Raw genomic sequence first — 23,669 nt, forward strand, 5'->3', positions numbered from 1 at the left:
GAGGCCATTTCCTCTTGTCCTGTAATTGTTACCTTGGAAAAGATACCGACTCCCACCTTGCTACAATCTTCTTGAGGCTTGTAGGATTGCAGTTGAAACACCAGTCGAGACTGCCTCAATGTTTGCCCTAAGCTGGCCACTGCCCAAGACCAGATGGTAATGCCCTACAGCAGCAACGTGATTTTAGACAATATGAGCTAAGCAGGTGTGGAAGCTGTGAGCATTTCTGAAGCACAGTCTCTGGGCTAAGCATGAGCTGTATAATTCTGAAGACTGAGGGAACAAGTTTCCCTCTCCCTTACCTATCAAGAGGAGCTCTGAGAGACAATACTCCAGAACTCCAAGCCCTGTCTGGGCAGCACCCTCCATCAGAGCCTCTCCACTGAACATTAAGGGAGGGAAACTGGTTTCTCTATAATTAGCCCAAAGGGGCAACATGGGCCGCAGCTTAACAAATGGAGGGGCTGAAAAGACACTGACATTTTAGGAACATTTTAGGAACACAAATGAAACAATCATATTGAAGCACTCAATGGTCATGTCAGGGAGGGTCCCCACGCTACAGCTAAGGGGGCGGAGAACAAGATGCTCTGGGCATTCTACAACCTCCCTGCACATTTCCATTCCTCGCTGCTGGGATAATTCATGCAGTCTTCCTTCAGTACAGGAAGTTTTTCACACAGAGTTAAACAGAAACATAAGATGATACAGTTCTAGGAGAAAATCATTGACTTTTTGGGCAGCACAAAGGGCAAAGCAAGAGCAAATGGCATCTGGCTTCTGTTAGGATGCACAGCCTCTGCAAATGAAAGCCCAAATGAATTAGACCCATCCAAAAGGCTGATCAGTGTCATCTAATGCAGTCAGCTTAATTCAGGATATGCCTCTTTGGTTTCTCAGTGCAATATAAATTTAAAAAAAAAAGTGGCAAATTAAATATGTATGGGGCCTTGGGAGAGCTTTCCATCAGCTGTAGAATATAAAAAGAAGGAGAAAGCAATATACAATTAACCAGGAAAGGATGCAGTAGGCAAAGGGAAAATGCAACAGTCTCTAGCACCACAACAGGGGTGCCACAGAGTAGATGCCTGAGTCTGCCAATTTCCAAAGGAAGACTAGCGAAAAATAAGCCCACAGTGACAAAGCATCCCAACAGGAGGCGTGTATGTCCTGTAAATAATTTCACTGGAGCTGGACTCTGAACTCATGGTGACCAATTGATAAGTTGCTTGAACTACATTTGGCCAGGTGAATCTAACAGCACCCGTCTTATGGAGATTACCTATAAATATTTCAAAAGACTGAGAAAAAAATGTTGAGCTTCACCTACCTATTTTGTTATGTGTATTTGCAGGTCATTTCTTTTTTCCTCCTCTTCCTCTTCTGACAATGCTGAAACATCTCTGGTTTAATAGCAGAAGGGTCCTAAGCAATCCAGCTCAAAATACTTTTATTAATGAACAAAAAGTTTAATTATTATCATAAGATATTAAAAATATCTTATTGTTAAAACATAAAATTAGAGGATAATTTTTGTGTTTCACTTAATACAGAAAAAAAAATTACTTGTCTTCAAATGCAAGTTCTTCCAGCATAAAACAAATATGTGCACCACCACGTGAGATGTCTCCCCCATGTATATGATACTGTAATAATTAGGGCATTCTCCATAGCTGAGGGAGAACAGTTTCAGTTTCCTCATATGCCTAAGGAGATTCAAACTCTTTGGAGAGTGAGACAATCAGAGGATGTAAGACATTTTGGGGCGGGTGGCTGTGACCTCCTCCTGAAACTGCTCAATTTTACATAAAAAGCTAAAGTCTCATTTCAGCAGGAATGTACATTAATGTTCAGGTAGGTGCTGCTGTCACAAGGCTGAGAGAAGTCAGCCAGCAGGATCCCTGCTCCCACAACTAAGTACATGTTTTATACCAGCTGGTCATTGTACTAGCAGAGACAGGTAAACTGTGGGAAAGCATGGCCATGGTCAGGCATAGGATATGCTGTTTGCTAAGGGGACATGACCAAAAGTGGAATAAAGACATGAGGAAATTCTGTCTTTACAGAAGCAGGATTCCTAGGCTTTCCTTTTTGACTCTCTTGCCCATCTCTACTGAGATCATCTACAGCCCAGTTTGCCATCAATCTACGATGCTGAGAGCAAATTTTTTTTACTAGGCAATTCATTCATTGTTCCCTGACAAGTGGGAAGATTAGTAAGGTAACAATAGCGCTTCGGAGAAGAAATAGGACTTAAATATAGTGACAACCAAAGCATCTCTTCACTCCAGACACTGGGTGCACAGAGATTCCTCCTCCCTCCCCTCTCGTTCAGCCTGGGCACACACAAATCTGTCCTGCTCAAGGTCACCTGCAGGTAGGTCCTTCCTGCTGGACTGTGGAGTCTTGACAGAGAAGGACACCCATTCATTCAGCTGTCAGTTGTTCTGCAGCAGCAAATCCAATTAAGTGTAATTATAGTAATGCTAGGAGAGAAACCTCTGTAGTATGTAAAACACTAAAAAGAAATAAGCCATACAATGCAGAGCATCTGAAATGAGAGCTCAGGGTCACAGGCAAAATTCAAATGCAGTATCTTGATTTAAAAAAAGGAAAAAAAAAATCAATCAGCAGGCTCTCCCAAGGCATTTCACCTCTAATTGAAGAGTGAATTGTGTTTACTTAACTGCTCATGCTCTTGACTGTCTCTCAGCAAATGAATCATGATTACACTACATAAAATTCAGTGTTTGGCTTTCTTATGATCCCACAGGACTGGATTCCACACTTTAAGACACACACGTAAAAAAAGACTGAAGTCTGAAAGATATCTGTTCATTGTATAGAAAAGAAAAATGTTTGTTTTAAATATGCGAAGTAGCCCCTCCAGTGCTTGTTTCCACAGCTGAAGTAGAAAGTAAAGAAAAGGTCAGCTATCTTAAATGTGAAATAAAAGCTCTTTCACATTCAGATTAACTATGGTCCAGGGCCTTGTTGGCTGCTGTAATCTTGGGTGGACCTAAAATTGTATTCTAACACATACAGCTTTTATACACAAAAGGATCTCGGGTTTCTTCATAATGCATATGCCTTATTCTGGAGTGTTCAACTCCTACCTATTGTAAAAGTGTTCAAAATTTATCAAAAATGCAGTTTAAGTGAAAAACAACACCAACTTTTGTCTGATAAACACATTTGTGTCTCAGATGTTGTCATCATGGAATCAAAACGAGGAACTCAATGCAGCATTTATGAATCAAAACCAATTAATCAGAACAAGAAGAGAATTTGAGTGAAGATGGACACAGTAATGAGAAACACCACTGGAATTAAAAGTTCTAAAAATTTCTGGCAAACCACTATGTTTTAAAAGCCAAACCCCCAAATATATTGTTCATCCCCACTTACTTGAACACAATGGACCAGATTTTTGGGCCATCTTGTGTCAAAACAGTTTACAGCTGGAGTACTGATGAATGGGCAGAGTATCTATGCAGCAGCGTTGCCGGTTACTGTGGTTGCTACATCAGTAGCAACTGATCTTCCATCCAGTGGACGGGATATCATGAGACAACTATGTCTTCTAATATACAACTGTTGTATGGCCTCTTGGAGAGGCATGACTTAGTAGAAGCTTGTAACAGTGACGAATTGTGTTTGTGACATTACTGGTTGTCCTAGGGATTGGAAAAGTGCAAACTCAGTTTAAGATGAACTGGTACATCCTTCACTGAATACTTCGTGTGTGGCTATGCTACAATTTCTAAGTGGTCTTAGCTGTTATGGTACATATGCTGAGACATAGGTACGTTGTCTTCTCATCAAACGCCTGTAAGCCCTTTAAGCACCATTCCCCCATTAGCTTCACCTGAAACAAGACAATGCAGAACCAAATGGAAGTTCACTCAGAAACAGAGGAGACCAAGCAGGTGGTAGAAACATGACCTTCCTCCATGAGGTCAAATAGCTTTATTGTGATTAAGCACTACAATACAGTATATATCCATAAAAAACTCTATAGTGTATATAAATTATTCCTTCCATTCAGTAATTCTCTTTTTGTTTTTGTTTTTTTTTTTTTTTCATTTCCATTACAGCTTTGGTACAATGTGATTTTTATCATATTTTTAAATACTTTTAGCTTCACAAAGTCAACACAAAGTACAAAACTAATCCGAATCGGGGATATTACAATCTACACAGTGGTGTTCAGTGGTAGGAAAAAATCTTACCTCAATGAATTCATGTCACTAGCTAAGCTATAAAGGCATACCTAGCAGACATGACAAAAATATGCACCATTAACCAGCAAACATTTTTTTTTTCAAAATTTATTTTACTTTTATTTTTTTTACAGATTTTTCCAGCAGCAAATCACTTGAGCATAGTCAGTACTTATGCCCTCAACTGTTTATCCTGTTGTGTTCCTCTTCATTTGAAGGCCATGATTTATTTGTCAAATAATGCACCGCTATCCTCATATATCCACTTTAAGCCACAGTGTCAGTACTTGACCTGCCACCCTGCATTGTTGATGCTCGTACAGTTTGTCCTGCAGCTGGCAGAAATAACTGGAACGTTATTGGAGGGGCAGTGTGGGGCAATCAACCGTAGGTTGTTCTGTGGGGCAGGAGGTATGACATTACAGTAGACAGGCATTCCAGTGGCTGTAAGTGTTCCTTGACCTGATTGATTAGGTAGCATGATTGGTTGTTGATATGATTGTTGTGGCAATCCTTGAGAACCCTGGGTCATTGGCACCTAGGTAGGAATACAGAAAGATGTAGAAAAAAAGAAGATAGCAATTACTAAGCAAATTAAAGTAGTTTCCCAGTATCCCTACGTTCCTTCTAGCTGAATTTGAGTATACTACGTGTTCTGCCCAAATGTGTAATTTTGTGCTGCTCAGAACTGTTCTCATCTCGAGGATTTTTTTGTTAGAGAAGAGTTTAAGAGAATTCCCTCTGCTCCTAGGTCAGGAAAGTGTCTCTGTTATGACCTAGTGGAATATAAACTTCTGGGATCAATGCAAATGAAAGACTCGACCCTGGTATATCTAGGCCATCTAAAAGGTCTAAACCCCTATCTTGATTGTTAAACTTTAAAACACATTTTCAGTACAGTAATTCTGAAGATGTAAGGGGAAAATTTTACCCACAAGTAATTCCCCCATTTCCATCTGGGTTGCTGTAGTGTTTTCAGAGAAGCCAAGGGAAAAGTGGAATGGCTGCTCAGTCAGTGCAATCTATTAAAATGTTAGATGTCATTTAGTTTCTTAACTTTCCAGAGGAACCAGTAAGAAATGTAAGCACAGGCCACCTCTCACATGCTCTTGGCATATCTCACAGAAACTAGGTATAAGGTGGGGAAATAAGTCTGGGAACTTACAGACCTGGTAAAAATCAAGACACTGCCTTCCCTCTCCCCAGAACCCAATAAACAATAATCCATCTGGCTACAGCTTGTTATAGAAGACATGGTGAGATCCTTGGCAGGAGTCTCCACAGATGAGTAATTTTTAACTTGATCAGGCAAAGGCCTCAACTTCAAAACAGGAAACAGTACTGTACTGGCAAAAAAAAAGAAGAAATACACAATGTTCTTATATTTATTTAGTTAATTTTCTTCACAGGAAGAAGTCTAATTCCTTCATTTTTTGTGACATTTTACTCTCACTGCAAGCTGTAATAAATAGTTCATTTGAAGTATTCCCAATTCAGAATTAAAATCAGGAATACTAAGACTATGTAAACAGGAAGCAAAGAAACTGATTTGATTTAGGACATCTTCATCAGGAGGCCTCCTGCCACACACTGTCCAAATGAAGCTATATGACCATTGTGTGATACAAAAACTTAATTCAATTAAGCACTCTCCAAGAAAAGCAGTCTTTCCTTAGGGTTCCTAAATACCTGATAAGACGACATGGCTGGATACTGCACCATCATGCCTTGCACCTGATTTCCCTGTTGATTATTCATCAGGTTCTGGCTTTGGGGCGGCTGCTGCATTCCCATGAGACCCTGGAAACCCTGCTGCTGGTTTGGCAGGACAGACTGGTAACCTGGAAGAAGAAAGACGTCTTCAAATACCCTGTTGCTTGTAAGGGCAAAATTACAACTGTTCTAAGGAACAGGAAATGATCCCATCATTTCTCCCTGCATTAGTCAAAAATTAGTCAAAGTTCATTTCTAGAGAAGCATTACTGGACAGGAAAATTGAAGTGCAATAAACAAATGCTGTGAGCTGACAGCTTAGGAAGGCTAACATGGACAGGCAGCACACTTTTGTTATGCTCTTTTACCCTGTGGCAGAGACCTCCTTGAGGGATGTCTGACTGCAGTGCAGGACTGTAAACCCTAAAAGAGACACAGGGTGCTACTGTCTTTTGGCTACTTTCTCAGAGGCAAAAATCCCATCAACTTCAAGGACACCAGTATTTGGCCTTCATCTGTCAGTCTAATCTGACAGTTTCTTTCAGGTCACATTTCTTATTTTACCCTCTTATCTTTCTTGTAATGCAGCTTCCTAGCGTGATGTAAACAGAGAAGGCTTTATTTTAATCAAGAAGAACATCTGTATACACACTGGCTCCTATTTGCAAGGGGGTTTTTTATGTTATTAGAGCATACTAGGGGTCATATTCCATCCTACTAGTTTCGTATTTGTCAAAGGAGGAAAATCATAAATTAGAGAGTGTCCTCACCATTTTTCAGTAGGAACACTGCTGACACACAAGTGCCTGCACAAGTATGAGAAACTGATGCTTCTGTTTTAACCTGTGACTAACTCTGTGTTCAAAGTCACCACAATATTGCAGGTTTTCTCCTGGGACAACTCCTCTACAACTAACTGAGAAATGGGCAGAGACTGGATGATCTGGAGGGCCGAGCTGCTAATGAGGCAGAAGTGTGAATGGGAGGTGAAGCACGAATGGTGCGCTGCTTGGCAGCAACATGATTTAGCCTGAGAATGAGCCTAGACAGATGAAAGTGGGTTGGCTGGGTGAATATTTAGAGATGGAGAATTTTGCAGAAAAAGCAGGAAAGGAAAGGAATATGCAGAAAGATCCTGTCCTTGAAAAATGTGGCAAGCCATAAGTATTATAAATCTATGAGTAATTTCTCTTTGAGATGTTTCTTTAGGACTCTGATTTTTAACATGCAGCTATGCAGTGCACTATTAACTCTGTAGTGATGTTCTTAGAATAAGCATATTTCAGACAAAGAACTACCAGAAGGAGTACTCTATGTCATCTTTATATGAAAAATGCGTGTCACGTCTGCTCAATTTATATTCATGAATATGATACATGATTCGATATACTTCATGAATTGAAAATCATCATCTGGGCATTTCTTCATTATGTAAGAAAAATAAAGTAACAATGTCTGTTTCTGCTGCTCTATTGTCAACTGATAGCTTTCCTTCAAAATCTTTTCTATGCCAGAGAAATGTTGGGTATTTATGATCAAGTTTTTGGCATTAAAGATGCCTTTCTACAGATATGAGATTAATGTCTCCAGTCAACTGAGCAAATAAAAAAAAAATTCCATGAGTGATTAACTTGGCTGGGATATAGCATCAAACACCTCCCAGATTCACCAGATTATTATACATTCAAATTTACTCTTTTCCTATGCCCAAACACAGTGTCAGCATATTTTTTAGTCAGAAAAATTACCAACATCAGAAGTGCTGTAACTGAGTTTACAGAAGGCTTATACAGCAATAATAAAATTGCAAGTCCTCTTCTGCTCCAGTATACCAATTATAGGGGGGAGGGATAAAGGACTGAAATAAAAAATTTAGCACTACTATTTTGGTATTTGCAAGACTGGAAGTTTAATAGAGAGGTGTCAACTGACAGCAGAAGCAGCAAGAGATAATTCATCTCACGTCACTTGCGGTTGTTAAAGTAAGTCCCAGAAGTGTAAAGAGCGACAGACGGATGGTGGACCAGGGATCAAGTGACACATTTGGGGAATATAACTGAACACTGGATTTGGGCTCACAGAATTGGATCGTGATGCACCAGCGCAGGACGGTGGACTGGTACTCTGCAGAGACAGACACCACTCGGGTCAAGTAGAAAACTCTTCCGGTATGTCTAGTAAATATGATTGCATTACCATTACTTTAGTCAGACTACTGCTAATTCTCTGCTGAATGTTTGAATACGCAGCTCTCTCTTCCCCTAAGTTTTGTGTTTCACATTCTCCAAATACGACAAATGTATTATCCTATAAAGACATGAGTATCAAACTGAAACAAAAACTTATGGAAATGTTGAAGGAGCTACAGTTATGACAAACGTGTGGGCATGATCTCATAGGGGTTTTACAAAAACACAGAATGGCTTTGGCTGGAAGGGACCTTAAAGATCATCTAGTTCCAATGATACATGCACACACAAACACTCTCCACCCTGAAAATCTCCTCTGCATTATCAAACACTGCTTAGTACATGACATAACCAGTTTTAGGTGCAGGAATACGAAAAGAAGACGGGCTTAAGACCTGAGGTTTATTAGGCTAAGGATTATTATTTTAACAATCTTATTACCCTTCAAGGACTTCAGGAATTTCTCCTGTGCATAGGGCATGGGCACTCTTTACCCCTGTCCCCATATGCAGAGTACTGCTTGCACCCCTAAAAGTGAGACCTTTTTTCTACTCCCTCTGTGAGCCCTTTGCAATTCTCTGACCACACAGAAAAGCATCGACACAAAGAGAAAAATACCTCACGTGCACTCTAACATACTTCCAATTTGATAAGATAGAAGCAAAGAGGTTGTATCCTGAATCCTCCTAGACTTCAAGGGAAAATAAGTCACTTCTTTGGTCCGGAAGGAGGTACTCTTGTCTGTTTACTCCCTTGACTTGTGGGTAGAAACAGGGATGTTTAAGGTTACTGGCCTGCGTGTATTCCTGCAACAACGCTGGCTGTCATCTCTTCCTTACCTAATATTCATGGACTTCTTTTTTATCATCAGTACCCGTTGGAATGAAATGAAGTTATGGATGTCAGACCTTGCTGCACAACCCCAGTATAGCATTTAGTCAAAATCCCATGTCCTCTGCAAGGTTCTACAGCTCAGGTAAGGCCACTTCATTTTACCTGTTAGCAAAGCTTGATCATTTACTATGTTAAATATATAAAGAAAAATCCAAGTTCATACATTCTATCGAACACAAAAATCTGACAAGGTACAAAAATATATTCCAACAGTACAGAGGGAGTACAGAGTATTAAAAGGTGAATTATTTTTTTATCTATAACAAGCTCTATAAGCAAAAGAAAAAATGCTGTGACAAAACAAAGAAGCCAATGTCTGTTCTGCTAAATGGCTTCTACTTCAGCACAAATGCAAGTGGAGCAATTGTCATGCTATGTGGCAATCCATTTGGACAAAAAGTTGTTAATATCAGAAACTAGATGCTCTTGATCTCCTACTACCACAGCCCAAATTCTACATGTAACATTTGAAACAAGTCCTTCAGTACTAACTGTGTTATGTCTTCGTATGTTTCTGCACACTGGCCAGGAAAAAGAATGAAGGTCAGAGAATTGAGGCTAGTATCAACCTTCCACCAATGCTTGTGAAACTGTATTATTCTAGCAAAATCTACTTTTTTTTTTTTTTTCTTTAGGGCACAGACCATTTGAGAGTGCTATTCCCTCAAAATTACTTATTTTGTACACACACAGAAGTTTCAATCCTCAACTTAGCTCTGCCTTGCTTTTCACTTTTCAGTGAAATGAAAATAATACAGTATTCTCAAAAGTCTGCAAAAGTCTCAAACCGACTGCAGTGCATGAAAAACCACACATCACAGGGCAGAGATGGATGTTTTGGAGCTACAGAGGTGTAAGGAAATAAGTGAGAACTGGAAGTGGCACCATGCTTACGTAGCAATAGTTTTATTTGCACTTGCTCTTTTACTCATTAGCTTTCATACTACATACAGAGTAATCCTTAAAAGCCTCTTTACTGTCCCCTGAGAACATACATACGTGGGTTATTTCCTAATGGCAGTACACATCAGATGAACCATCCTATTACTGCAAGCTCCAGGGCCTCTTTACTGCAATTATATCATCCTGCTCTATGTTATCTCTGCTACAAAGGAGGATTTTTTAAATCAGGGCAAACATGAGAGACATTGTTAAACAACCAGAGGAACATATCGTGCACAGAATTTCAATGAATGCCTCAGAGGAAAGATGAGCCTTGGATTGTCGTTGAAATGGAAGAGGCTGTCATACCATCAAGGTAATTCTCTGAACCTTTACAGTCTGCATCACCATGCTGAAAGTCATCTAACTTTAACATTCCGGGGGAGAAAGACTGCATGAAAGACCCACAAATGTTTTAATTTCCTGGCAGATCAAACCACAAAATGCAGTGGTCTTACACCTCTGCCAGTAGTGTCACTCAGAGTTCTAATTAATGTTTGGTGCTCTCCTGGCCTCAGCATACATACTTCAGGAATGGCACATGCATTTTGGGAGGGACTGTTTCATTGCTCATTTTAGATTTGAAGCATGTATTAGCAAGGCAGCTTTGTAACACGTGTATCAGCACTGCTGGTAAAGAGTAATCAGCACTTTGAGAAGTGTAGCAGTCTGGTGTTGAGTCCCTGAACTGCAAGTCTTATTGTACTCTTACCACTTGAACAGAGTCCTTGCATCCAAGCACATCCGACACAAATACATAAAATCACAGTAGTTTTGATGGAACATGATTTCAGAGCTCATCTGCTTCCTTTCCACTTCACTCAGTGTAGTGCCACCTAAAATGCAGGTACCTTGGCAACACAGTTCAGTGGCTTAGACAAGCAAAGTCCAAAAGAAAGTCAAAAGGGAAACCTCAAGCAGAAGTGACTGAGCTGGATGAAATGCTACAGATGTGGTCATGCTCCTGCCTGCTCTGCAACTACTGCAGTGCCTTTCTGGTTCCCTACCTGCCCCCACCTCCCCCAGTACAGACCAGCTCAGCCTCTGCTGCAACTGCCAGGAGCACTGGGAAGATATTGAACTTGAGCTCCCATGAAAAAGCCAAGGGGAGCAAGCACCACCTCTTGGCGCAAACACAAGGGAATACCCTGCAATGTCCTGAAAACAGTCTAGCAGCAAAAGTTCCTGCACACAGAAGGCTCTTACCTTTACAGAAGACTCCCCCAAACTGATAAGGGCTGAGAAGAAAACTAAAAACACGTTCCAAGCTCAGAAAGTGCACCTCTTCCTGGAAGACCTAATGAGCTCACACTCTGCTCACACTCTGGCTTCTCACGTCCAGATGCTACATGCTAGAATTGGGTGCACAATTAATTGCCTAAGGAAAATGTTGGGTTTTTTTTCATTATGCGGTTGACCATTTCACTGCAAATGACGGAATAACGTCTCATGAAAAACTTAAAAGTAATCTATAAGTTTAAGCTGATTTTGATTTTAGCCTCACCTCAAAGCATCTTCAGTTTGGAAGACTACCATAGAAGACACATTAATTAACATCCCCCTCTTGGTGTTATTTTCTGGAGTCTGGAGATTTAAACTGCACCTTGTGCAGCTGGAATCCGAAACACTTCGTAAACAATTTTGTAGTTTAAGCTTGGATTTAAAATCCAAAACATGCTGCAAAGTAAATCTGCTGCAGTTGATCAGTCCACTCCTACTCTGTCTGCTTTCTCTCTGCAATATACGTCTTGACTTAGTAAGATATTTGAGCTTTATATTCTACTTGAAGACATCACAGATAATTTATTGGTATGAACTGGATACCATCTGAGCTAGAAGGACAAATACATAATAGTTTAATGATAAAAATCCATCCCTTTCCCCTCAAAACATAAGACCAAGCAATTATTTTATTTAGTTTTCACATACATACAAAGAAAAAAAAACCCCAAGACTACCTATGCCTGAAATACAGGACTCTTAAGAAGCAACAGAAAACTTGGAGGTATGAGGTAGCTTATAATGCACGTAAAACAGCACATGTCAAAAACCACAGCAGCACAAGACTCATTTCCCCACAGCACTCTGCAAGTTCAGACCATCAAAAAACAAGAGAAGCCTTTTCATAGAAGTGACTCACAGTGTGGCTTCTTTCATTTCAGGTAAAAGCACATCCCACTCCAGCAGCAGAGCTTGCAGGGGAAACCATGGGGTATTACGTTAGTTTTGTTTTCAAAATTTAAAACTAATGACATCGATTCATTCAAGTTGTGCAAGATCAAAACAACTGTTAGCTAATGGCACTCCAGTTACATTCACTGAAAACACATAACCCTGTAAATATATTCCTAAAGTGATTACAGTGACAGTGACTCCAATAATTCTCTGCAGAGCTGGGGTTATAAAACTGCAGGATGTTGAACTTTGAGTCTTGAAACATAATTGCTGCCAGTCATAGCTTCCGGTCCCTAAATTGTCCATAGCTTTGCTAAAAACACATTCATGCTTCCAAACCTGGTAACAGATCAATAGCCAGACTTCTTGTCAAAACTCACAGAGAAAGAGCCATATTCAGCTGCATGAAGAAACTCAACAAGATGTATATGCATCAGAGATATGAGCCAGTAAGATTTATTATCACAAAAGAAAGAAGAAAAATATTGGATAAAAGACAGTTTTGTCTATCTTCCTCACCCTCTATCTCTCTCTGGTTTACAAAGCTACAAATCCCACAAAAGGAATAATGCAAAAATATGTTCATCTAGCTTCAGAAGAAGAAATAAAACTGGAAAATGTCCTGCAATTTTGGATTATTTCAGAGCAATCTATTTGTTGTATTTGGTAAAAACTGCTGCTGAAAATACTCTGATACACTAGAATTTATTTTTTTTTTTTTTTGCAGATAACAGCTCTGAAATCCCCCATGTGGCAAGTTCTGCTCAACTGTTAGAGTACAGTCTGTCTTATGTAGCTGAACTGCCCCTCCTTGTCCTCTTGCTTTATTCTTCCTCAAAAAGCTATATGAAATCCTGGTTTTACTTGTTTTGCAACCCCAGGGTCTGGAAGAAACCCAAAGCACAGAGCATCTCAAGCATAGCTGTTTCATGTGCTACTTAGAAAATGCTGCCAACTGGGGGCACTTCTCAGGTGCTAACAAAATGGGAAAAAAAAATTAGGGGAATAACACAACTCCCCTAGCAAAGTAAACCCTCCCACTTCAAAAGATGTGTAGGATCACAGCCTCATAAATATTTTTTTTAACTCTGCTTTTCCTATATAAGCTGGAATAAGGTATTTCTTTACAAACGCTAAGATAGGATGCTTTGTGCACACTTTTCCTTGAGAACAGTGTCTCTCCATTAAACAAATGGGTTCATCTGGGAGGTAGAAAACCCACTATTGTGGTGATTTAGATTATGGCAATGAGAAATGATGAAAGTAACACCACATAGTACATGTAAGATTTAGAGCTTCTTATATGCCACAGAAATATCCATTATCTTTTCTTTTACCCTTTTTCTACGATGCCAAGTTTTAACTCCTGGAAGTGAGGAATAGCATTATCTTTTAAAAAAACACTTATATGCATGCTCATTGTCCCATGGGGAAAAAACATTTTGCAAAGAGTGCTGAACTCTTACTTAGTGCCTTCTACTTCATCATCCAAGCAACTACCTTTAGGGCAAATATGTGAAATCACGGATACAATGAATTTATGGATCACGTAAAGATGCACACCCACCCCACAGTTACCTTTCCACATCTGAAGAGTTATTTTAAAACTCAGTGACCTCGCTACTAAGTAAAAAAGCCCAGACAAGTAAGAGGTATGATTAAATACTTTCATTATATAACTAATGAAATCACATACTGTAACATCTTCTGAGACTAAAATTTTAATTAAGGCAAGCTGGCATTTTGGCTTCCCCCACCCACCCCTTATGTTCCAGGGGAACAGCAGGTAAGGTCAAACAAAAATCTTATGTGATAAAATTGCGTGAGAGTGCTCCTGGGAGACCTGGCATTATTAACAAGAACATGAAGAAGGACACAGTTGAACAGTTCAAAGATAAAAGATTGCATTCAGTTTACTTTTTGCTATCAATTGGAGAACCTGAGAGAGCTGTTATTTGATGAGAAATATATATGAATACACATCAAAAAAAGCTTGAATGGATACAAATACAGGAGATTCAAGGCTGGAGAAATGTTTTTCTTCAGTTTAAAATCTGGATCCATTCTTTTATTTCTCTACACAAAGGATTTCCAAATTATAGGGACAGCTTTAAGAAGAACTTGCTACTAGTAAGCGGCTTGATGTTGAAAATAAACCTGTTCTTGCAGAGAACCTAAACCCATGTAATTATATAATACTTTAAGCACTTATTTTATTCTTGTTTCAATACACTTTTGTGTATTTTTGTATTTTGAGACCTTTTAGCATTGTTCCTGCTCTTCTAAAACTATGACAAATATTACTTGCTCTCCTCCTTGAAGATAAGTCTGAAGATAAACAGAGGGGCACCTCTTACAGACATGGTATGTAACTCCAAGCTTCTGTAAGATTCTGAAAAGAAAATTCTATTTTTAAGACAAAATCCTTTTATCTCACTTCAGTAAAAAAATAGAGTGAACAGCCAGCTGCAAGCCAAAATAATTGCAACACAATAATGCAGGGCTCCATTACAGCAGCCTAATTCCGGTAAAGCAGCTGATCCAGGATCTTGGCACTTGCCCAGACCCTGGAGCCTGACTTAAATGCATTAACCCAGAGCATGTGCAGCTGTTTTGGTAATCTGAGGCTTCTGTATTTTATTGGAGACCAAAAAAAAAAAGAAAAAAAGTCACTCAAGCAGCAAATGACACAGGCGAAAGAGAGAGAGAGGGGAGGAAAGTATTTTATGCTTTTGAACTAAGTTAATCCATGGAGCCACATGAACCAGCTCAATAGCTTTGGGGGCATGGCATTTCCTTAGGCCAGTACAATGAGCAAGGGTTTACACTGGAGTGTTGTAGATGCCCAAAGCCAGCTGAGGTACCCACAGGGAGAGTACTACAGGACTTGGAAAACATTATTCTGAGAGGGGTGAAGCCTTCTCAACCGCTGAAGGCACATATTGCAAGCTGGTGCATGGTTCTCATGACAACAGGGAGGTCCTAAATAGCTCTAGGGAACAGTCAAGTATAATCCTTCTGCTCTCAGCCCCTGCCCACCAATCCTGACAATGTTAAGGAGAGTTAACACAGACCCATGGGCAGGCCAATAGATAATTTTGGAGAATTTGTGGGTTGCTCTTAAGAGGGCTTTACTGCTTAAAGACCAAAACAGATGCAAATCTAGTCATAGTCCTTACCATGGCCATAGACTGTTATACTGATGTAATCTGCTGCAATTCCTCTTCATGAGGTTTTTGAATAGCTAATATGCAACTAAAACACTGATGTAAGAACTCATTAGCATTGATAGTAAGAGTCCTTTGGCATATGGTGTGTCATAGGTCATGCTTCACATTGAAAAGTGGTATCTAGAGGGATGCCCTTGCCAGCAAAACATTATAGAGGTCTCATTTGACTACCTAAAATTACATTCAAGATTCTGCTCAATTCAGAGTCAAAGTGTCTATACATTCTTGCAGACAAACAGAATTTTTCTGAAAGCTAAGATCTGCAGCAAACTGTGAAGAAATGATGCAAGTATAAACTATTTTACCACTATTATTTTCAGGAAAAAAACCCCCAAAACAATAGTTTTGGCTGAAAACTGCAAAAATCCCCTTCTCTTTTCTCACCTCTCTACCCAGAAAAATGTACTTTGAAGAACTGCAAAGTGCAGCATTTGTTACAAACATATTCATTTTCACATAGGAATATTTTTCATGCAAAATGGTAAATTTCTGTAGCTCGGGTACGAACTTCAAATATAAAAATATAAATTTTTATGGTTTAAATTCAAACCCTTATTAAAAAAATTGGCTAACTGAACTCTCAGTATGCATACATACACACACACATATCTATATCAGTGCTCCAGACAGCATTATGCAGTAGTCCGGCACAAGGCTACCCACGGGAGTTCGTATAAGTAATGAAAACACTCAAGTAACATCAACTCAAGATAGTCCACTAGAGAGACTTTTCTTTCTGATCGCATCAGAATGGTCTCTTCACCTGAGTTAGGTGGCAATATGACCATTTTCCCCACTGAGAATAACACGCCTGGCCTTTCCAAGAACAGCAGACTTTAGGCTATTATTTCCAGCCAAAAGTATCTGCAGGTGTGAGTGACAGGGCTCAAGATACAAGAAGATAACAATAAATGTCCCAGTTACTGATCATCAGCGGGGCTACATGAATTGACTGTGCACAACTGCTCTGTGCTGAATGCAAAGGGAAGCAGGAGATGAGTTAAGCCTTTGCACACAGAACAGGCTGGAAGCACATATGGTCAAGTCAGTGAAGCTCATTAGATGAACAGTACCCTGTGCAATACTGCCTACATGTACCTGTGTCTGTGTTTGCATTCTGTTATAAAAATTAGTTCCTGGCCATAGCATAACAATTATATGCAGTATCAATTTGTTTTTGTTATCAAATTCCTAAGAACTGTGCAATGGGACACCTAGCCAGCAAAACAAAACTATGAGTCAAAAAAAGAACAAATACAAAACCAGCAGGATCTGATTTTCCATACAAGCTGTAAACCATAGATTCACTGAATTTAGCAGGTACAGCTCTACTAGTTTGATTTTCTGGATTGACCCCAAATAAATAATGGTAGGTCTGAGCATACAAATTGTTGAGTGCCTGTGCATTGATCTATCTATAACTTTGCACTTGATATCAGGTTGATATCTTGGTATCAGCTCTTGATACTGCTGAAATATCTACAAGCACAAGCTCAAGGTGAGCCCCCATGCCAGATACCGTGAAAACTTCAAGGAATAGCTGCAGTTGCTACACTGAAAATGATGCATTTCTGAATAGACAAGACAGTTGGAGATGGAAAAATAAGCACCCAAGCAAAATAATTTGCCCAGAGAAAAGGAGCAGAACTGCGCAATACTTTTATGGAAAATACACGAAAATCTGTGTGCTGAGTGCTTACAGTCCTGTTCTGAGCAGGGATTGCTCAGGGAGGCTGCTGCTCACCAGTCCAGTCACAGAGATAATGGTCCCTGTGCTCTCACTGCTTCCGCCATGATATCTGTTTCCATGCAGCTCCATGTACAGGCTCCTGTCCGCATCCTGTCTATTGGAGGAAGGCTGCAGTGTGCTGGTAATGCACAGTTCACTGTACTGTGTTGCACTTTACTGTTGGGTTAAATGACTGCTAGCACCATGTACCTAACGATCCCTGCTTTTCATCCTTGCAAGATGGGCTTTGTTTTGTGGCTCAGCCTAACAAAGAGTTTTCATAAACACAACATCACCTGTAAGTACTGCCTGACACAAAGGCAGTGCTACTGCCTGATGGCACTCGTCCTCCCCACTGCTTCTGCATACACCTATAGGTATCAAACCACTGAGCAATAGGACTTGTGTTTGTTTATTTACCTATAACATAAGGACATCACAAGTTATGGGCTACATCCCCCAGCTAGATGCAAACAGACACAAGAATGACACTGAAGCCATCACGACTTTGATGCAGCATATGTCTGCCCATATGGGTTCAACTGCAAAAATTTCACCTTTTTCAACTGCACCCATGCAGAATACAATCCAAAGACTACTGGGGTTAGCAATCAACATTAACCGGCTTTGTACTACATTAGAAGCACTTGCCTGCACCATAGTGATTACTCTGGCCGCTATACAGCAGAGCCCTTGAGCATTTGCTTAACTTTTAAGCATATCAGCTAATTTCTTGATCTCAGAGTAATGATTTCCAGGCTTGAATACTGAGGCCAGGGAACTCATCCCCTTGAAGGAGGGGATCTCCAGTGGAAGATTTGATTATTTATTCCAATAAAATTCAGTTCTACAATATATGAAACCAATTCATTTCTCAACTCTCCTTCTGCACATCCGCTGCTTAACTCACAGGAGTTAAAATGTGGCAAGACGGGACTGAGCCTGCATTCATGCATGGCCCAGTGCACATATACGTACCTATATGAAAGAGTTGTTAGAATAAGCAGTGGCTATGTACCAGGAGATACTGGCAAATAATAAACCAAAACGCAATCAGGGAGGAGTGTAACCTACTTAGATTCTGTGGCACAGACACAGGGTGCTCCCGGTCGTGTTTGCTTTGCAATTACCAAGCCTTCTAGTGTACAGTACACCCTAGTTTACATCTCTTGTCTTTCTTAATTAAAAAATGCTTTAAAGAAATTGGATTAAGCCTTTGCTGAAGCAATCATTAAGACCCTCTCTTCCCTTTACCCCTCGAAGTGCAAGGCAAAAGATCTGTAGAGTACCTACAAGTACTTTGTATTAGTCTTTGTTCTAGGCATTCACTCCATTCCAGATCACTGCAGAAATGTAAACACTAATTGCAATTGTGCCAGAGATACAAAAGCAATACATTTGATGACTGCACTACAGCTGGTCTGTATCTTCCAGCTAAAGCTTTTTCCTTGGAAGGAGGTGAACGGCAAAATCTACAGATGCAGTCGCCCCAGCTCCCAGTTAGCTTCCCCTGTGGCCAAACTGTGCATCTTACCAAGAAGGGAATAAATGAATAGAAGCAAAAAATGTCTGAAAAAGTAAAAACATTCCCTTCTTTCATTCCAAATAGAACATTACCAATTTCTAACTCCCACCCCTCAAAAAAAAAAAAAAAAAAAGAAAAAGAAAATTTGATTTACTATCCACAGGCAAATCAAAGCTTTTGTTTCATCAGGTTTGCCCTGGGTGCAGGGGATGCAGGAGGTATGAGATATGAGGCTCATTTCACAGGAATTTGAGTTTTTGTTTTAATTGGCCAAGGAATCTGCAAAATAACTTGTTCACACAGTTTTATAAACCCTTTTGATAAATCAGGCAGCTAAAAAAGCCGGCCTAGCTCCATATCACAGGGAAATGCATTTTCAACTCTTGTATTGGGTGGGCAGAAAAATATGAACATTAAAAAAAAAAAAAAGAAAAAACGGGAATGCACTGTGGATGTAAAGTTTCATCTATGCCTTTTCTAACAAGGGTTTAGTGTCACTTTTGAAAACATGAGGGTTAACACCTGGAGTCACACATTCGTTTTGGATTCACAAAAGAAAGCAACAGAAATTACACTCAGCAGCAAGCAGTAAGCTTTCCTGTACAACTGTGCCAAGAAATCTTGGCCCAAAGAGAGCAGAAGAAAGAGAAAAGGGAGAGGGAGGATGAAGAGAAGAGACTGCTTATTTTTCGCACTGATTCCCAAGCCTCGGCCAAATTGGACAACAAGCTGACAGCAGTGCTCGGGAAATGGGCAGACATCAGCCCCCCAAGTCCCTGCCTCACTCATGCCATTTTCTGTGGGCTTGAGAAAGCTTGGAATCAGGTCTATGGTCAACAGATGTCAAAATGTTTAGCCAGAGCATAGTTTAATTCAGCTACATGAAAGAAAACCTCTCTATCCCCTTGCTCATCCCCAGATTTTACTGCACAGCACATTAGCTGGAAAACTACCACTATAGCTGGTCCAGTGTTATTGCTGCAAAAGGGTACACTGGTTAACTCAACCAGGGCAACAGGCTGAGAAGGCTGATCTGCCAAGCACAAGCATTTTATGCAGACTTGTTCTGTAAAACCCATAGGATCAGTCCTGATCCCCTTATCTCCCCTAAAAGTATCTCCAACTGTGCAACTGTAAATGATGCAAACTTTACTTTCAACAGCAAAAAAAAATCCAAAACATAGCACAAATTTAAATGTAGGAAAGTCTTCTGAATATTCGTGCTTTGTCTGCCGTGAGTCTCTCCAGGGCGATGTCTGCTCTCAGGAATCACTGGGGCAGAGCTGCCACAGAGCGTTTGCCGTTACACGGCACACTTAATATTTTGCAACCCCAGCAAAGCTGTGTTTACAATCTTCATGGCCAAAAGTATTTGTGAAGTCTGAATTCCTGATGGATGCCAGCTAAGCATTCAGAGGTATGGAAAATGCACAGTAAAGACATATGGAGTATTCAACTCAGCATAAATACTGCAGATCAGCCTGGGTGTGTGGTCAGGGTAAGTTTGCAAGCCAGCAGCAGAACTTTTTCCTTGCATACATAATAAATTTTGATAGCTTTTTTCTTGTCTGGGACACAGAACACTCTAAATGCATTACATTTTTTTGCTTATTAGTTTTCTCATCTGTAAAGTAAGGTTTTGAGGAGTGACACCTTCATAAAACATTGTGAAGTCCAGCAGTGATGAGAAGTGCTATATACTTAACTGATAAAGTCAACGGAAAAACACCTGATCTTCAATATAATCTATAATAACATGAGACCTTTAAGTGCTGGATTTGCTAAGAGTTACACACAGAGCTTTGCATAATTTTCAATTGAATGGAGAACCCTACTTTGATCCAAAAAGATGTTAAGGGGTTTTTTCTGCCAGTGCCTGCAACGGTATGGCCAAATTCCCAGAGCCTGAAATCTGCCAATACTGGCAGGAAGGTGAGGAAGAGGGCATACTAAGAGACATCTGCCAGAGCAAAATCTTAACTACAGTCTCTGATTCATCAAATCTCTGATTTGTCAGCAAACCAATATGAATGGGCATTTTCAAATTAAACTGGAAGGGTTTGCAAAGGCTTTGCAATGCTTGCTAAAAGGCAACTGCTAGCTCCCCAGGCTTAGCTGAGGTGGGAGAGGTGTATTCTGTGGGAAGCGCAGTTTTCTTAGAGTGTTTATTCACAGAATCAGGAGTATCTTCCATCCTTAGCTCCTCTTATCCTATGAAATGATCTATGCATGTGGGCAGGAATATATATGTATTTCTCTACATGCAATCATTGAATTTAATTCAGTATTATCATTCAAGTCATCCTTAGGCTAAAATACTTGCTTCTTGCTTACAGAGTCTGGATAGGGTAACTGATTGCATATACCCTTTCTGGGGCAGCTGAAAGTCAAACCACAAAGCAGCTGCCAAAAACGTCTCTTCATGTAAAATTTACGACATGAATTTCTGAAGTGGTAGCTGATGTGCCTAGCCAATTGCTGAAAATGTCTGTGTAGCTAAAATTTTTGAAAAGAGAAAATCACAGGATCTGCAAACACATCTGCAAAATGTTCTTTAGCAACTACTGCTCATTCTGAGTTATTCTTTGAGAATAAACACTAACTTCTGTAAAAGGACAAACCTAAGTCATACCTTTAGACTACTCATGACAAGGCACTCAATCTACACCTAAATCTTTCCTTACATTAGAGATACTGTTCCATTTTAAACAATTAGTGTAACTTCTTCAAACTGAAAAACAGAAGAACACAATCTTCACATTTTAGCAAATATATCTGCTGCAAATAACTAATTTTTTAATTATAAAACTGACTACTTTATAGATCTTGTTCTCGTATTCTGGAATGAGCTTAAGCTTCAATTTAAAAAAAAAAAGCACTTTTTTTTTTCCATCACAGGAGAAGCCATGGCAAATTGGTTCATAAATATTCATCAGTATTTTAGCCATGGCTATAAAAAGGAGACATTTTACTGGCTGTACTAGAAACAGTGCATTTAATGTCAGAGCATCACTGAGAAAGAACTGAGGAGAGTCTCTTGTTGCAGCGAAGTCCTACACCAGTCACAGATCACACTCATAAACAGATCTACCACTGGCAGGAGAAGAAAAATATGATGGATGAGCCTGTGTCTGTGCAGAGCTTTCAGTGATGTTACCAGGCCCCTGCCTGGTGGGGAGGCTGAGCTGGCAGATGGAAGCAGTCCCACTCAGCAACTCTGGGACAGGGACAGGGCGGGCAGGCAGTGTGAGCACAGCTGGTCCTTGCCCGAGTGAGTGAGTCTGGCTGCTGAGACACAACTGTCCCCCTCCCCAGCCCATGCCTGAGCCAGGGCACCATATCACAGCTCTGAGTAAGTACTGTTCATGCTCCCAGCTCTTTTCAATGATTCAGGGGAAGGACTCCTTCCGGATTGACAAAGCTTTTTATTTTAAATCCACACAATTGATTGGTTTGGTGGATATTCTGCCCAGATAATAAATAAAATCTATGAAGCAAGGAGGCTCCTCCTCCCCAATGTCCAACTCCACAGCCTAGAATTGCCATGTAGCTGCTCTTCCTGATACACAGCAGAGTGGGAGAGGAAAAGAGCTACAAAAAGCAAAGCTACCTCAGCTGCATGAACACCTTAGAAGAATGAAAATTAACTAACAGAAAACAAACTGCAAGTGTTCTTAGAGCTAATTAATAATAAAAAATAATAATCACAACTATAAAACATATCCCATAAAAATTATCTTCTCTACAGAGCAAGGCAAAGTTTCCATGTAAAAATAAAATCATAAAAAGAAAATTGGGATTGCTCAAAATTGTTTGATAAAATAAGTCACGATGCATTACAATTTGCACAAATAAAAGTCCAGAATAGTATCATGACTATAAAGCATGAACATAACATATTGTTCTGGGCAAGTGATAAAACTGCTCACAGTGACAGCTGTGATTTATGGAAGCAATTCAAATACACTTTGAAAGTATATTAGCTTCGCCTCTGCCCACAAAGGGCACATATTAGCAGGGTAGGCCACGCTGGTGATAAATTACATACCAGCAAGAAGTGAAGGCAATTGGCAAAATCAGATGCCCAAAGGCCCTGAGCTACTGTGATAATATGGTTTTCATGATAATACCTCACATGCAACGGCATCTGAGCATCAAAAGAAACACATCAAAACTATATTTTTGTTGGCTCTTTGGAAGATAACATTATGATAGTGAGAGTGGTTGGGACTTCCCCGCTAAAGTTGACATACAAAGCATTTACAAATTGGCTCCAGAACAAAGTTTGGCACAGAAGATCACAGTTTAGATGCTGCCTCTTAGCTGCAAGCTGGAAAATAACTGCCTCCTGCTTCCAGGTTGTAGGCACTGAAGCAAACTGCAGGCTGTGGACCTACAGGCTGTCAACCTACCATAGACCTTGCCTGCACCTGCCACTACACAGCTTCAACAGCACAGGTAAAGTGACCCAAGCGCTGCTGTGGCTTAGCTGTGCTAATACTCAGAATGGGACGGGGACTTGGCCACATTGGGGCCAACACAGCCATGCTGGCACCTGCATCACCACTTCTGAGAGGAAAGCAAGTTACTGGGCACACTTGTTCACTGATAACACCAGTTCAATCTCATAGAAAGAGCAAGGCTCTTCCCATGGCTCAGAGTAGCACTGGAAATGGAACACAGAAAAAGCATGATGACAAAGTCTTACCCCACAGCAAGGTTTTACTAACACAAAGCACTGAAAAATTATTTTAAGACACTTTGGTCTCAATTCTACCCTCTGACGTACTAGCATAGATCAAGACTGACTTCACAGTCAACCTGTACTTCAGAGGGTGTCCTTTGAAGAGAGCACATCTGTGGACAGTGCTACACAGAGCCCCACGCCAGGCTCTTCTCATACTACCAGGGAAATGTTAATAAATTGTATCTGTTTCCAATTATTACAGTCCTCCTATTCCGATATGCTTGTAAGCACACCTTTGTGTCTTTACAGCTCTTAAATTCAGAGCAACAAGATAAATTAATGACTAGGCCAAAACAGTTACA

The 23,669-nt window shown here is 40.1% G+C and overlaps 1 protein-coding gene across 19 annotated transcripts in view; it reads right to left on the reverse strand.

Annotated features, from left to right (window-relative positions):
- Positions 1 to 3,930: 3,930 nt before the first annotated feature.
- The window catches only part of ARPP21 (cAMP regulated phosphoprotein 21), a 138,901-nt gene continuing 119,162 nt past the window's right edge, over positions 3,931 to 23,669 (reverse strand). For 18 of the 19 annotated variants that reach the window (XM_039388272.1, XM_039388278.1, XM_039388282.1 and 15 more), the window contains 2 exons: positions 5,913 to 6,064; positions 3,970 to 4,761 (listed from right to left, as the gene is read on the reverse strand). In XM_039388272.1, the coding sequence (XP_039244206.1) occupies positions 4,504 to 4,761; positions 5,913 to 6,064 (410 nt within the window). In that variant the 3' untranslated portion in view covers positions 3,970 to 4,503. Of the gene's footprint in view, positions 4,762 to 5,912; positions 6,065 to 23,669 lie in introns of all 19 variants that reach the window. The other variant, XM_027729113.2, reaches the window with a different exon arrangement.

This window comes from Pipra filicauda, unplaced genomic scaffold, assembly GCF_003945595.2.
Source record: "Pipra filicauda isolate LSUMZ 115617 unplaced genomic scaffold, ASM394559v2 scaffold62_size3274119_pilon, whole genome shotgun sequence".
NCBI lineage: Eukaryota > Metazoa > Chordata > Aves > Passeriformes > Pipridae > Pipra > Pipra filicauda.